Source organism: Thunnus thynnus, chromosome 18, assembly GCF_963924715.1.
Source record: "Thunnus thynnus chromosome 18, fThuThy2.1, whole genome shotgun sequence".
Classification (NCBI taxonomy): Eukaryota; Metazoa; Chordata; class Actinopteri; order Scombriformes; family Scombridae; genus Thunnus; species Thunnus thynnus.
The window spans coordinates 26,111,691-26,126,574 of NC_089534.1; the positions used below are offsets into that span (position 1 = coordinate 26,111,691).

At 38.6% G+C, this 14,884-nt stretch overlaps 1 protein-coding gene across 2 annotated transcripts in view; it reads left to right on the forward strand.

Moving 5' to 3' along the window:
- Positions 1 to 4,811, forward strand: part of cnih3 (cornichon family AMPA receptor auxiliary protein 3) — a 91,748-nt gene extending 86,937 nt beyond the window's left edge. For both annotated transcript variants that reach the window (XR_010924493.1, XM_067572872.1), the window contains one exon: positions 3,048 to 4,811. Coding sequence is in view for 1 of the 2 variants with exons in the window: in XM_067572872.1 (XP_067428973.1) it covers positions 3,048 to 3,075 (28 nt within the window). In the remaining variant the exon portion in view is untranslated. The remainder of the gene's footprint in view (positions 1 to 3,047) is intronic.
- Positions 4,812 to 14,884: the final 10,073 nt, after the last annotated feature.

Genomic DNA, 14,884 nt, shown 5'->3' on the forward strand with positions numbered 1-14,884 from the left:
TTTCATTTGTTGATTATTTTAAAAGATTTGTGGCGAAGATGGTTTGTTAGAATGTTTATTTATAAAGTTTATGTATTTATTATTAACTAATGTAGCTAAGCTACAGCTAATTCTTCCATGTAAACTCTGTATTTGAAACTATTAAATCAGATCCTTTTGTTTTGCAGATAATACGCCTTAAATTTCATTATAGGGATCATTTTAAAGATGCTAGGCATTGCAATTTCTCACAAGTGATCAATGATTTACATGTCAGTGATGTTAGTGCAACATGTGTTTGTCTAGATACGGGAGAGTTTCTACAGGTATTCAGAATTCAGTTTCCTTTCACTTTATTGCAGTGTGTTTCTGCTGCCACATACAGCCAGAGGATGTACAGATGTCAGCTGTAGCTACCTAACAACAGATTCCAACTGTGTGTGTATGTGTGTGTTTCACTCCTGCCATCTATACATTAATGAAGTGGAAATATGCTCCTTAAGTTGAAATATTTTCAACTGGAGCCTCAATTGGCGCCTTTTTCATGTCCACACTGACGTCAGTACAGATTAAATGTGGTAAGAGAAAAACTTCCACAGAATCTAAACTGGCTTTGAACTAAAAATTTGCTTTCAGTCTTGCAGCAGTGTTCATATATGCTCTTTTATTTCACAAAACAGAGCTCTGTGAAGTCTTTATGTGAATAAAAAAGTGGCTCATTTTAGTTTATATGTTCTAGGATGTATCTGATCCCACCACTTGCTGCACACACTACAGTGATTTTTCTGTGAGAAACATAAACCTGAGAATCTCCTTTGATTGGCTAATAAAAAAGGAGTTTACATCACTCATTACTTTAAACTTTGGAGCCTCTTCAGTCTGACAAAAAGCAAAAGCACCATGAAGCAACTTCCCATTGTCTGTTCTTTAAAATAGACAGTGGAAGCTAAGACCACATTTTGCTTCTCCATCAAGGTGTTATGGTGGTCCCTGATGCCTCCAGTGTACATGTAGGATTTTGCAGCATAGGAGTCATAGAGAGACAACTTTTGCTTAACAGTTGTTAAGTTGTTGCTGGTCACACGTGACAATTACAGGATAATGGTAAATGCTAAAATATAGTGTAAGTGGGCTTTCAGACTGGAAACAGCACTTTTTTTTAAATAAAAACATCAAAGGGCTGTCTTAGTGAAGGTTTGTTGCTTCATGAACCAACATAGGATCCTGGGGCCAGCTTCCACACAGATCACAAATCATGACAGTGTCATGCAAATTTCAGAAAAAATTGAATTTACAGTGTGGATCGCAAAGGGTTTGTTTAGTGAAACATGTCACAGTGAGCGGGAGGAAATGATCTCATGTTGAAAACTGGCCCACTGAAGGCCAGTCTGGGGGCTAATCAGATGCTGCACAGTGGTTTTATAATCATCTTAGACAATATTTTGCAAATCTGGAAGGCTATCACAGCATCAGAATATTTTCCCCCTTTCTGTACAGTCACGAGGTAAACAGCAGAGTTATGACGTTCCTGTTACAAAGTAATCTACGTAGCTAGTTAGTGAATATACTTGAAAACAGACACAGACAGCAGCCAGGCAAATGGTCCTGTCTGCACTACAACGGGTGTCTGCATAGGGATGTGCAGAAGAAGCACTCAGTCATTTGGGAAATGTGCAGTCCCTCGCAGAAATGGTTAGAAATTTAGGCTACAGATACGGGGATGCAGAAAGTTCTTTTCAGACAGACTTAACCTGTCCTTTAAACAGTAACAAAAAAAGAGATGAGTCATCAATTCAGAAAAGTGACTCATTGTGTAAGTTACACCAACCCAATCGCCAGAACAAAACATTGGTATTGAATGTTTCTGCAAACCACAGATACATTGAATGTCTATGTTTCAATGTTGGCCATTATCCGTTGAATAATGATGTTTTATGATGTGAGAATGCTGTGGTTAAGGTCTGGTTAGGTTTAGGCACAAAGACCACTTGGTTAAGGTTAGGGAAAGATCATGGTTTGGGTTAAAATAAAATAAAAAATAAAATAAAAACAGCTGCAAATGTCCTGAAAACACCCGCTTTTGTCAGTTGAAACGGGACGCAGGCATTGGTTTCGAGGTGGTCTCGAACCGTGCTCGCCAACTTTCTGCCAACAAACTTCCTAACAATCCCCTCCTCCTAATAAGAAAGTCAGCTCATATAGATCTTCTGTGAACTACGTCACTTAAGAAATGTTGAGATGATACGTATTGTTGAAATGTTAATATGCTACGTATTACACATGTTGAAACATAGATATTCAAGGTTTCTGTGGTTTGCAGAAATGTACAATGCCAACATTTTATTCTGGCGACCGGGCTGGTTACACTGCATATCCAAAGTTTCCTAACATTAGCCATGAGCTACTGGTCATACCAGACCAATTAAGGTCGTAGCAGCAAAAAGCCCTGAGTTCTGCTGCTACAACAGGGAGTGTTTCTTTACCAATGAATTCAACTTTCAGTTTTTAAGAGGAAGAATGTGTTATTTCTTCTCTCAAAAGTTACACTCACTCACTTTAACCAATGTATTATAATTGCTGCTGTAACGCTACCAATACTACTAAACACCAATGCATCATCTTGATGAAGAAGCACAATTCAGCTTTCAGAATACAATATGTGTGAACACAGCATTACTCTGAATAATGCAGACTATTACAAAGAAGCTTCAGTGACATCACACATAAAAGTTTACTGTCAGAAACCAAGATAAATAAGTCCACCTTTGAGTTTCCAACTTTCAAGTACACAAAGAAACAGACTTCTTATTAAAATCTGTGAGTAGTTGAGACAGCAGTGTTGAGATGAATCAGCAGGAAAACTTTGGCTCAATTAATCATTTGAAGTCATTAATACACACACACACACGCACAGTGCTCAAATGCTTTATGTGAATTCTTCAAACAGGCCATTAGATGATTTGAATTGTTTTGTAATTTTGACTTTGCCACCTTTCTGCCTGCCTGTCCAATCAGAGAGGTGTTGACTCACTTTCAATTTCCTGTTTCTTCTTCTTCTTGTGTTGCAGTATGATCTACTCCTTGGTTACCTCATAACAACTGATTTATCAGCAACTGGAGAGAAACAAAACAGCCTCTGGATACACAGACTGCCGCTTTCTTTGTCTAGAATTAAGCGCTTGCACAAAAAGACAAGACATTTCATAGTAGAGAAAGAAAAACATTTTATTTGCTGTGAAGCCAAACAATGAACATGTTCGGGGGGGGGGGGGGTCACAGCTTCTTTTCTGCCTCGTCCCCCAAAGAGGAACGAATGCTCGACTGTATATAAAAACTGAAGACTAAATCCACTGTTTACAGTTTGACTGGTCATAGCGAGACCTGAGTTAATCACTGCCTGGCCAACGTTTGTACCACACACACACACATACACATACACATACACATACACACACACACACACATAGACCAACACACATACACATCCACAGGCTCCTCTGGAATGGTACCGTACTTACTGTACAGTAGCAGTGCCGGTAGCCCAGAGGACGAAGAGCACAGTAGCGTTTGCACAGTTTGTCTCAGGCACAGCATGGTGAAGCACTGTCCAGCCCAGCACAGCTCACCGGCCCGCAGTCATTCCTCCTCGGCGCCTCACCGACCGTAGCTTCACCGGTGAGTCAGAAACGAGGGATAGATGGACGAACAGACGGACGGATCACACTGTACAGAAACAAGAAAAATGCTTGGGGGGAAGCAGCGAGCTCTCTCTATTTTCTCCCGAACAGCACATACAGTACAGTCCATGGCCTGTGGGCTTTTCTTTACATTAACATTATGTGAATGGCTTTTGTGACGTGTGCATTTTGGTGTATTCTTTAACAAAAGGCATTTCTAATTGAATTATGGAGGTATTCTATACAGCAAATGCCTTCTTAGTGTTGTCCTCGTGTCGTTCTATTGTGGGAAACTTTTCTAAAACTCAAAACTAAAGGCATAAAAACTGAAACCTGTCAGAGCTTTTATAGTAGAGGAGCACACATTCTTTGCACAAATAGTGTCTTTGATCTTGCACAATATTCGCAATATTTGGCTATATATTAGAGATAATTTATGATAGTCTAGCCACACAGGTGAAGGTCTTCCAACATTTAAAGAACTAGCCAGCCCTGTTTGAACATGGGGGAACAATGTGAATCTTTTCTAGCTCTATTTACACAATGGACCAAAATGTTGTCTTTTCAGTATGAAAATGGATTTATTTATGTCTAGCCTATTTGTGAGATATCGATGGCTTGCCTACATGATTTATCTGAAACTAAACATTATCTTCCAGTTAGACCACACCACCAGGAGAGAGACTACAAGAGTATTGAACAAAGCAGAAGACGAGAAAGGTGCCTAGCATTAGTCTGTCTTTCTCTCTGATTCAAATCAAAGCAGATTGTAGCAGATGATGCAAGCTTCACCTTCATTCATACAATTTGCACCAAACGTGCTTGCTAAGAATATTTGAAATGATTACCAGAAAGAAAGTTGCTTCTTTCCACAGAAAGGTTAGAGGTCAGGCTCAGCAGCATCTCTGCAGCTGGAAGGAAACTCAAGAGTCTTGCTTACAGGCACTTCAGCAGGGCAGGTGCTTTCCAATATATGGGCTTAGACCTGCCTCCTCCATGTGTAGCGCAGTTTTCTAACCATCAGGCCACTCTTCAGATCTTCACCATCATCTTCGTAACTCAAGGAGCAGATAGGAATGCCCGATTCTTGTTGTTTTCTCTTATTCTAATTCAAGCATTTTCTATCCTTACTGTGTATGTGACCAACCAAGTTGAATTTAGATATTGTTTATGAAATAAAGTATTTTAAAATCAAAGATTTGGTGTTTATGTACATTTCCGCTCATCATACTTTCTCATATATCATGTTTGTTCAGGAGGTGCAGAATCACCACAGGGGAACATGAAGCATTGAGGTGGGGGTAGGAGGATATACAGGTATATTAATGTATCATCTACATAGAAAGTTCTTACTGTAGCTTTTCAGACAGGATCTGTTTATGTCAATCAGTCAGTCATAAAAATAACAGAGAACAGGACCGCATCTGGTGCCATACAGTCTTGGCCAGGTATGAGCAGGTGGGCACACATGTGCTAATCATGATAAACCGTGATACCCGGTTACACTGCACCTCTTCATTGTAATTATCACAACCCAAATTCACAATATGCAGCATGCACTGTCAGGGAAACAGAGCTCCTTGTCTTTAAAGATGATCACTGTCAGCAAAAAGGGAAGGGAAATTATGCATAACAAATATAAGTACAACTTTTCTTAGACACAGTAAAGAAAAAGCCCTGTTTCCTCAAATGAAGAACGATGTAGCTCATGTCCACTTGGGCTGAGCTGTTTGTGCAGGACATAAAACATTAATTATAGGATTTCATCTTATAATGAAGGCTCAAGATGCCCAGGCCTATAGAGTACACTTACAAGATATTATGTCATAAATTTGAGTGTCAAAATCAGCTATAGCTGTCTTAAAGTCCTCTCTCTTGAATTTGTCCAGTCTAACACATTATATCCACTTTTATCTAAAAAAGATTTCCTCAAACATTTTTTGTTTGTTTTTTTGTTGTTAACATCTCAGTGTAATTGTTTTTTTTATGAATGAATGCTACTGTTTACTGTGTGTGTGTGTATGTGTGTGTGTGTGTGTGTGTGTGTGTGTGTGTGTGTGTGTGTGTGCAGGTGAGCAAGAGTGTGTCCAAGCTGTGGCAGACAGACGATGACAGCTTGGTGACAGCCTGTCTTCCCAGTATGCACCTGGGTGCTCTCCACATCACTGCCATATATTTCATCATAACCAAACCAGACACACACTGCTGACCTTTTGGCCCCTCATCATGTGTGTGTACATGTGTGTATGTGAAGACACTGGCAGTGATGTATTTGGATTAGTCTCCCTCCCGTACCTCCTCCTCTCGCCTCCCTCTGTTACTCTTCTCTTCCCCAAATCCTCACCAGCATCCAGCTCTCCTCTTAAAGCTGCGAAATGACATTGAGCTCTTGTCCTGCGGCTCCGGCACACTGTGCTCAGCCGTCTGGAACCTGAGATTTGTCTGTAAAACTCTGTTTCTTCAACTTTTCACAGCAAGGGAGCCAATTTTAATCCTGCTCTGCATGGGACTGAAGCTCACACATGCATATTGCTACTTGTCCCATGTGGAGGCCCAGCAGAAACCGGCTCTGTGATTCGGTTCAAACATATAGTTTTCCAAAGTGTGCAAATAGGTCAATGAATCAAATTGTGTACAATGGACTGACGTGGGACACAGGAGAGCTGCACTCATTCTAGGGTAGCTTGAGATCCTGCAGGTTTTCTTTTCAACCAAACTCAACAAGGTATCTGAGCTTCTTTAGGTCCTCCTCTCTGGCTGCAGAAGATCAAATCAGTGAATTCTTCTTGTAATTGGCAGCTTCTTGGTCACACTGGAGACTCACCATGGTAGGTGAGCTGGCACAACCTGACCTTTGTATCATCAAGCTCAAGGCCATTTGGAGAAATTAAAACCTAATAGGTATAGTTGGTTAGAAAAGGTTAAAGATGCAGTGGACTGACATTATACTTTGAAGTGAGACTCTGACTTTTAAGTAATAATACATTCTTCCTCTTACAAATATACAAGAAGACAAATCATTTGCTAATGTAATACAACATACAACATTGCTGTCTTTATAATTCTTCTCTGTGTTACTGTCAAAATATCTCAAATCTGTCAAATCTGATGTATTTAAAACTGCATTAATTGTTTTCTTTTGGCCACTTGGGAGCAGCAAAACAAGCTGTATACAAAACATTGACATATTATTGCCTTGTAAAGTTCAGATGGCATCATCTATTGACAAGAGTCGTATGGCCACCTGTAAATTTTAAATCAGATATTCACTCTCACTCTCATTAGCTGATAAATGCTCCACTATGTTCACCAGCGAGTTACTAACTTTGTCTGTCTGCTGATATTGTTTAGTGCAGGTTTAAATGAGCATTCATGTGAAAACAGTCATTTCTAATTTATTTTCAAGAGCCTTCAGAAGGTACAGTTTCATAAAATCTTCCAGTACACCAACCTCAATCGTCTTCATAATGTTGAAAAAGCACATAGATCTTGTGATTCTTTGAAAAAAACACAAGTTATGATTCATCGTCATTCTTCCCTCAGAAAGGTTGTTACTCTTGATGTTGTCCTAAAACAACATTAGGTCCAGTGTCTGGCTTTGTGACTGTGTATTTAAGAGCCACTGAGTCAGCCTGTCTGTTCTTTGAGTACTGTCCACTGACTCAGCCACTTTGTCCCCAAACTATCTCTCTGCTCTAATGCCATCTGAACACTTCACAGAGAGCTGGATTCTCATTTACCACCTTATCGTAAAAACCTCTGTCCTCCTCTTTTTTCTTTTTTCTTTCTTTTTTTTTTTTTTTTTTTGCTTTCACTGCATGTCCCTCACCTTCCTTCACTAGCCTCCCCGGTGATCCTTTTATCCTCAGACACAGAGAGGGGGCGAGAAAGGGAGGTGGGTGTGACAGAGGCAGCTAAGCATTATGTGCTTTGACATGTGTGGTTGTGCCATCCTGCAGTGCTATATGGGCAATGTGTCACCCTGTCTATGTGCCACTGGTAAGACAGGGAGATGATTTCACCTGCATTCAGCTGTGTTTACACCAGACACCACCACTGAAATACTTTAAGTTTATTCAACCAAACAGTTGTTTTCTCAATTCTCAAAAAAAGCCTTTCTTTGAATCGTGTGGGCATTTTGCTGAAGTTAATGTGATTATGTACAAACAATTCAAAAGTCCACTGATAACTGATTTGTCAAAATTTAAACAAAGCCTTATAAATTTATCCTAATTATAGTATAAGTTCTGTTTGTGTATATAATGACTGTGAATTCAAAAATTAAAAAAAAAAAAAAAAAAAAAATTTCACAAACTCCCTCCAAGACTTATAATGTCTGAATCCTCATGAGCTGTCCAAATCTCAAACAATAAATCAAATAAAAATAGTTCATTTTTATTCAAGTTGAGCGGTGAAACAAGCCAGCATTAGCAACAATACATCCACTGAATTTCACATCATCTTTAAGTAATGTAGGCTGTCAGCGCTGAACTGCACTTGACCTACCTGCAGAAGGCACTCCAAGCGTTCCCACCATGCATCTCTGTCAGGCCAGAGCTGCTGTCACTGTCAAACTGACATCAGTGACTCAGGACTGTGTCAGTCAAACAGTGTGAGATGTGTGTTGTGCCCTCTTTGGTTGAATTGTACATTAAACAGGCACATTTGACAACCATAAAATATGCAATGTCAGATATGCATTATAAGTAGGCTAGATCACAATCTACACATCACAAATGATTAAAACCTGCTTAATCTGCACCATCACTTATTGAAGAAAACCAGCCCAGTAATATATTCAACTCACTCTCCTGGAGCTACTCTCTAATAACATTCTGTCTTCCAGATGTGTGTTCATAAAAGAGAGGATTGATTAGAGTATAATACAAGAGGAGCGAGTTCATTATGAATACCTTCACAGCACCATTGATCTATCTGCCAAACGCCAAGAAGAAGAAAAATGGGCATCATGACGTCCTGCAGCAGGTGTTTTCTATTGTACTCTGGAATCCTCCCAACACTAAATAACATTCACTGGTGTTCCACAGATCACCTTAATGGCAGCCTAATGATGTTCATTATGTTCATGAATAGTTTTATCTCATGTTCCTACTGTGTTGTGTACTGTAGTTTTATGCAAACATTGTGAAAGTGACCCGTACACACAGTTTAGTGGCATGACAGTAGCTCTATTCTATCCAATCACAGCCACACAACATCATTGATTAAAAATGTTTTTACACGCAATTTATAACCTACAATCTATAAACACAAATAAATCATCATCCATAACTTTAATGAGTCCAACATGAATGAAAACAGCTCATGGACATTAGGATCATTCTTGTTCTTATTCCCCCACAGGGACCAATAGAAAATGTCTGCACTAACACCATTTGTTCCGACAAATTCCATATTTAATGGGGTATAAATGTATAAATGTCAATAAAAAACAATTGAAAACAGAAAATAAAACAGTCTGGATGATTTCTCACTATTTCTGGTGCCAGTGTAAATCAGAATACAGATATTTTTCTAAACTAATCATATACATTTAGCAGCTTTGCATTACACCTCTACACTCCAGTGCAGAACTGTAAATTATTAGTTATGTACAGTTTATATTAATATTAGGGCTAAGTTAAAGCTGCACCAATAAATATTTTTATGTAAACAATGCATTGCATGACTATGTGTAATGTGAAAGGAGTCATTGGTATTGACTCACAGAGAACTATCACACAACTCTTCAACCCCTCAGCTTTAATGTGCTTAACTTTTTAGCATCTTTTAGCTCGTTTTTTGTTTTTACAGCTTGCAGCTTTGTACATATTGTGTACCCTGCCCAGCAACAAACTGCAAACTGGTGAACACAGTGGAGCATTTAGCAGCTAAAGAGACAGATATTTCCCTCAGCAGTTGGTGGAGACGAAAACAGAGATAAAATAGTGAATGTTGGACTTACATCTGTCAGGTGGCCAGCAACATGACTCCAATTGATGTTTTTTTTCTCTGTCTCTGCTGGGTGTGTAAATGTGCAGCTCTTAACATGGTGGCCATGACATTTTTATAATATATCAATTTTGTGTTTATAACTTGTTGTGCTGTCCCCAAGTGGCTAAAAAATGTTGAGTTGAGTTTTGATTTGGGGTTGGCGTTAGAAGAAGAAATAGGTCTGGTTAAGATTATCAAATTATAGCTTTACCATTTTCTCACCAGGTAAACTTTTCTGTTTTCTACTACACCCAACCAGGATACTGCCACACACTCACTGAACCTGCAGAGAATAATAGAGCTTAATACACTGACATAAGGCAGTCAAAAAGGAAAGACTTATGGCTCCTTCCACTGTTATGTTGGATAAAACTGCAAATGAAGCCATCTCTAAAGAGCACTTCTACCTTCACAGCCTCTGGCAAAGCCACTCCAGTGATACAGAAGAATCAGCCTTTACTGCCATTTGTATGACTCCGACTCCCCTCTTGTTTTAGCGCAGCAGAGAGTGTTTTAGTGAGTCTCTCTGAGGAGTTTGTGGGCACAGATAAGCACTATTTTACACCACAGGTGTTGAGGTGTATGTTGATGAATCTGGGTTCAGATATTGGATGGGTTCCCCATCAGGGCCAGTAATGATCCATCCGGCAATCAGAGAAAAGTAAGGTGTGAGCATAGTGCTATAAGTGCTATAAGTTAAGGTCTTGAGCGTGTCTCTTTCTTTAGGAGAATTGGCGTTTTGCTGTAGCAAGGCCAAAAAACCCTTCTGTTTAGCAGTAATAGCGTCAATTTTTAATAATCATTGATTTTTTGTGGCAAAATAACGCAGAAAACACCAAATGCCTAGTAATAGACTGTATTTAAAAGCTGCTGAGACTTAAGTATGTATAATATTATACTGATCTGATGAGTTAATCTTGGCCTTCTCATTACTACTACATTCAGCAGAGGTACTGTTGGAGCCATTGTTTTGCAAGTCACTAGTCAGGCATTCTGCAGCTTCTTGCACCCGCTGTTGTCAAGTCAAATCTTCATTTAAAATGTAAAGTCAACACTAACAAGAGACTGACTTTTCACCCAGTGCATCATGGGAAAGAGCAGCTAGTGATGGAAATAAAGCGACCTAAAAATACACTGATTTATTCATGTAGTTAATGGGAGTAATGCATGCAACCAAGTGTGAACAAGCTACCTAACACCTGTTTGTGCTTCTAACACTACTTCATTAATTATTCATGGACCTTTTGTCAGTTGTTTCTGTTATGATTTTAATTTTTTTACTAGGGTGAAAATGGCTTTATGACACATAAATATGGCCATATGTGAAAAAAACATCAACAAAAGTATCAGCAAAATCCCCATCTTGGTGGAAATTATTCTGTAAGCATCAACACCTTAACGGTTACAAGATTTTCTTACAAGTAACAAAGTTGTTGCCAGCAACAATTCCAATCTCCAATGAGAGCAGCTTAAAATCACATTAATGCCCTCCAAATAACATAATTTACAGCACAGTACTTAGTGTGCCATCACAGTGTAAGGGGAAGAAATATCAAAGCATCTATGATGATGATGTGAACCTTGGTCTCCGGTACCAGAGTCCTGCATCTTGTATACCTGCCATCCACCCTGACCTCCTCCCTCTTACTTCAGTACAATATATAAATGCAGCGCTACATTCATCCATAAAACATTGCCTGTGAACATAATCCAGGAAGTTATTATGTTTATCATAATTGGGACAAGAATTTTATATATAAATGTAATTACTAGAGAACAGGGTTGTCTTGAGGATTTTCAGTATGGAAGAAATGGTAATGTGTGTTATTTCCTATTTTCTATAAAATGGAATATCTTCTCACAGAATGGATATGTATGCTCTCTTCCCACAGTAAACAACCACTTTTTTCTCTCATCTTTCTCTTATGCCACAATCACAATAAATCAAAAGCACATCAAATTAAGTGCTGCAGAGGATCCAGTAGTAATCCAGTACAGTTTGAACACAAGACTGAATATCTTTGTATACACTGCAGCTGCCCGCAGTCTTCCTCTTCATGTATAAGTCAGAAGGTTCAAGTCCAGCATGAAGTTATGAGTCATTTGTGTTAAAGTCAACCTCGAGATTAAAGATTTTCATAGTTCTGCTTTTGTTTTTGGTCAAGTCCAGTCTGAAGTCATTAAATTCATGAATGAAATCTAACTTGAGTCTCAGTCATGTGAATCCACCGCTCTGATGTACAGTAGCCTGTTTTGATTCTCAGTGTTTCTTGCAATTAATCACAGACAATATTCAAGTTCACCATCATCAATGTAAAGAAAACTAATTATTTGCTCATATTACAACGTAAAGATAATATAATATCATCATTTGGGTTTTTTTAAACACACATTTCGTCGTCTTTGTGTCCTTGAAGTCATGTTAACACAACACATAAAAAAGAAGATAAAATCAAGTCTATATTTGTCGCAGTTAGATATTCACACAACTTTGGCATACAACAGCATCAATATACAGCATACAGTACATTTTTGTTTTGCACTGTGTGGTCTACTGTGAGGTTGTTTTCATTCAACCATATCTCAGATGCAGTTAAAGAGCCTGGAAAAAAAATAGATCATTGAACTTGACTAGTTTGCTAAACTACAATTAAGGTCAAGAATTCACTTTTTAATGATCCAGTTTGACACGGATGATTACACTTGTCAAGGAATCTGAAATTTGAAAAGTCAGACTGCCAGTTTTCTTTTTCTTTTTTGATTTTTTAGTAATCATATTGATCGCAGTTGTAGGTCAAAACATAAAAAATGAATGTATTTTTTTTCATCAGGCCTGTAGGCAGACTGTATTATTAATGTAAGGGGCAAACTTAACATACATTTACCTTGTGCTTCATATAAATAATTCAAACAACTCCAAAGCTGTCATCATTACAAATACCTTGAGAATTTAACACACTTAGAATAGAAAACAAGACACTGTGGTTTTACCAGCTAGCTTAAGTACTTTAGCTTTTTCTTGATGTCCTGTTCTCAAGTCTAGATTAGATTGACCATATTTTTTTCCTCAAATACCTGATTAGACAAGTATATTTTGGGACAAAATGTCATCCCAAAATGAGAAGACAAAATGGACAACATCAGCCTCGCTAGATTTGGCAATTTTTAAGACCCCTTTAGCGATTTTTTTTTTTTTCAAAAAAGCAGCTAGAGACATGTCTAGCGATTTTTTGGACAGCTTTTAACTCCTCACCTGGAAGGGAGTCACCAGTACTTCTTAGTGAATGTGCACTAATGTGGCTCTCTGGACTGACTGTGTTCAGTGGGTGGGACAGAGCAGCAGCACGTTCAGTCGACCAATCATCAGCCAGACAGAGACATGAATGAGCTGTGAATGTGAATACCTAATGACTGATCACTGATCCCCACTGATCCCCTACAGTTTGATTTTGTTTCATCAAAATAGACAGTTAACAATAGAATGAATGAATACATTTATTCCAGTACATGATAATCTCTCTATTCATAATACTTCAGTGAGAGTCAGTACAACAGCCTGTGAAACAGTTTTTTAATATTAGAGGTAAATTTAGATGCACATTGAGGAGCTGCTTGAAAAAATAGCTAATGATATAGCTAGTTACTGTCAGTTTAGTTTCACTTAATTTTCTTTAGATTTTTTAAAATCTTGTATGCATGTATACATAAATACGTTGTGACATCATATATATGAAAAAAAGCACATTACATCATCTTGCGACATCTTCCTGCAGGCTTTAGCTACTTCCCACTGAAAGTAGTTGGCAACACTGCTCATGGCACATGAAACTATATTGCAGTGGGAATACATCCTTGTCCATTAAACCAATCAACAATGGACTGATTAAAAAGTCAAACCGGTTCTTTGTTCGGCAGCAAATTGAGGGCACTTTTTACATTTTATGCACAAGTTTAGATTCAGGAATTGGGCTTTGTGTTAGAATTACACTTTACAGATTGGTTACAATCAATGAAGAACCTTGGAAGTAGCGATTCACGTGTATGAGCAATGCACATGTGAATGTTCTGTAGCTTGGTTAGACACAGATGCCGGGCTCTCTGTGGGAGTGCTAATTACCAAAGATATGTTCTCCTTGGCGCTGAGCTGACCTTCAACACTGTTGCATTAACCACTAGGCTGCCAGAGCTCACACAAGCACCCACACACTCTCTGACACACACATACTGCTGAGAAAAACTGTTACTCCCTGACTATGACAGAGGAGCTGTTTGTCCGTGGCCTTTCACTCATAAACAGCTTTAGACATGAGGTCATTCCTCTCCATCTGCCTCTAGCTCAAGGCTGAGCGCTAAAGGTGCAGTGGAGAGAGAAATGGGCGAAGGATAACGCTGAAGATGTAATCTGTCACAGAGTAGCAATAACTGTGTTAGCAAAAAAAAAATCCTCCTTCAGAAATTATTTAGAGGTTGGGTCATTGGGTCAAGACTATGTGTAATGTGAAAGTGCTTACTCACAGAGAAGAATGCATCTTTACTATTACTTTGGTCTCATCACTTTCATCAGCCTCTTTTTCAGATGCAGCATTTAGCTGTTTTAAGTTAAAAAGCTGTGATAAACTCTCTCTACACTGCCTAGAAGCAAACAGCAGAGAGACCAAGTTAGCAACTAGCTGGTGAATATAGTGGACCATTTGCTATAGTGGATATTTTGCTATGGAGTTGGTGAAGATCAATGGAGCAAAAGGGAGACTGAATATTGGAATTATATTTGTCAGATGGCCACATGACACCAAATGAATGCTAATGTTGCTCCTGGTCTTCTTGTGCACTTTAGTATCAGTGTAATGAAAATGATACATAACATTATCCAGAAATTGCATTTGTGTTTTAAAATTGGCATTTAGCATTAGTATTTATTTGACTGACTAATAGACAGACTATCTAGCTCTGAAGCAGTGGTTCCCAACTGACAAGGCACAGTCCAAAGGTAGGCACTATACCAATGGGTCCATTTTCAGTTGATCATGAATTTGTGGATCAACTTTAAAATAGAGAAAAAACTGGTGAAATTAAGGGAATTTACAGAACCAAGCTTTCATTTTTAAGTACCGTTTTCCTGCTTCCTAGTAATAGTAGTATGTATAGTAGCATGTTAAAACATGCAACTTTATAGAACAAATAACCGATCGATCCCGGTCAGTCATGTGAGTCATGTCAGTCAGTTGACTGGGTGT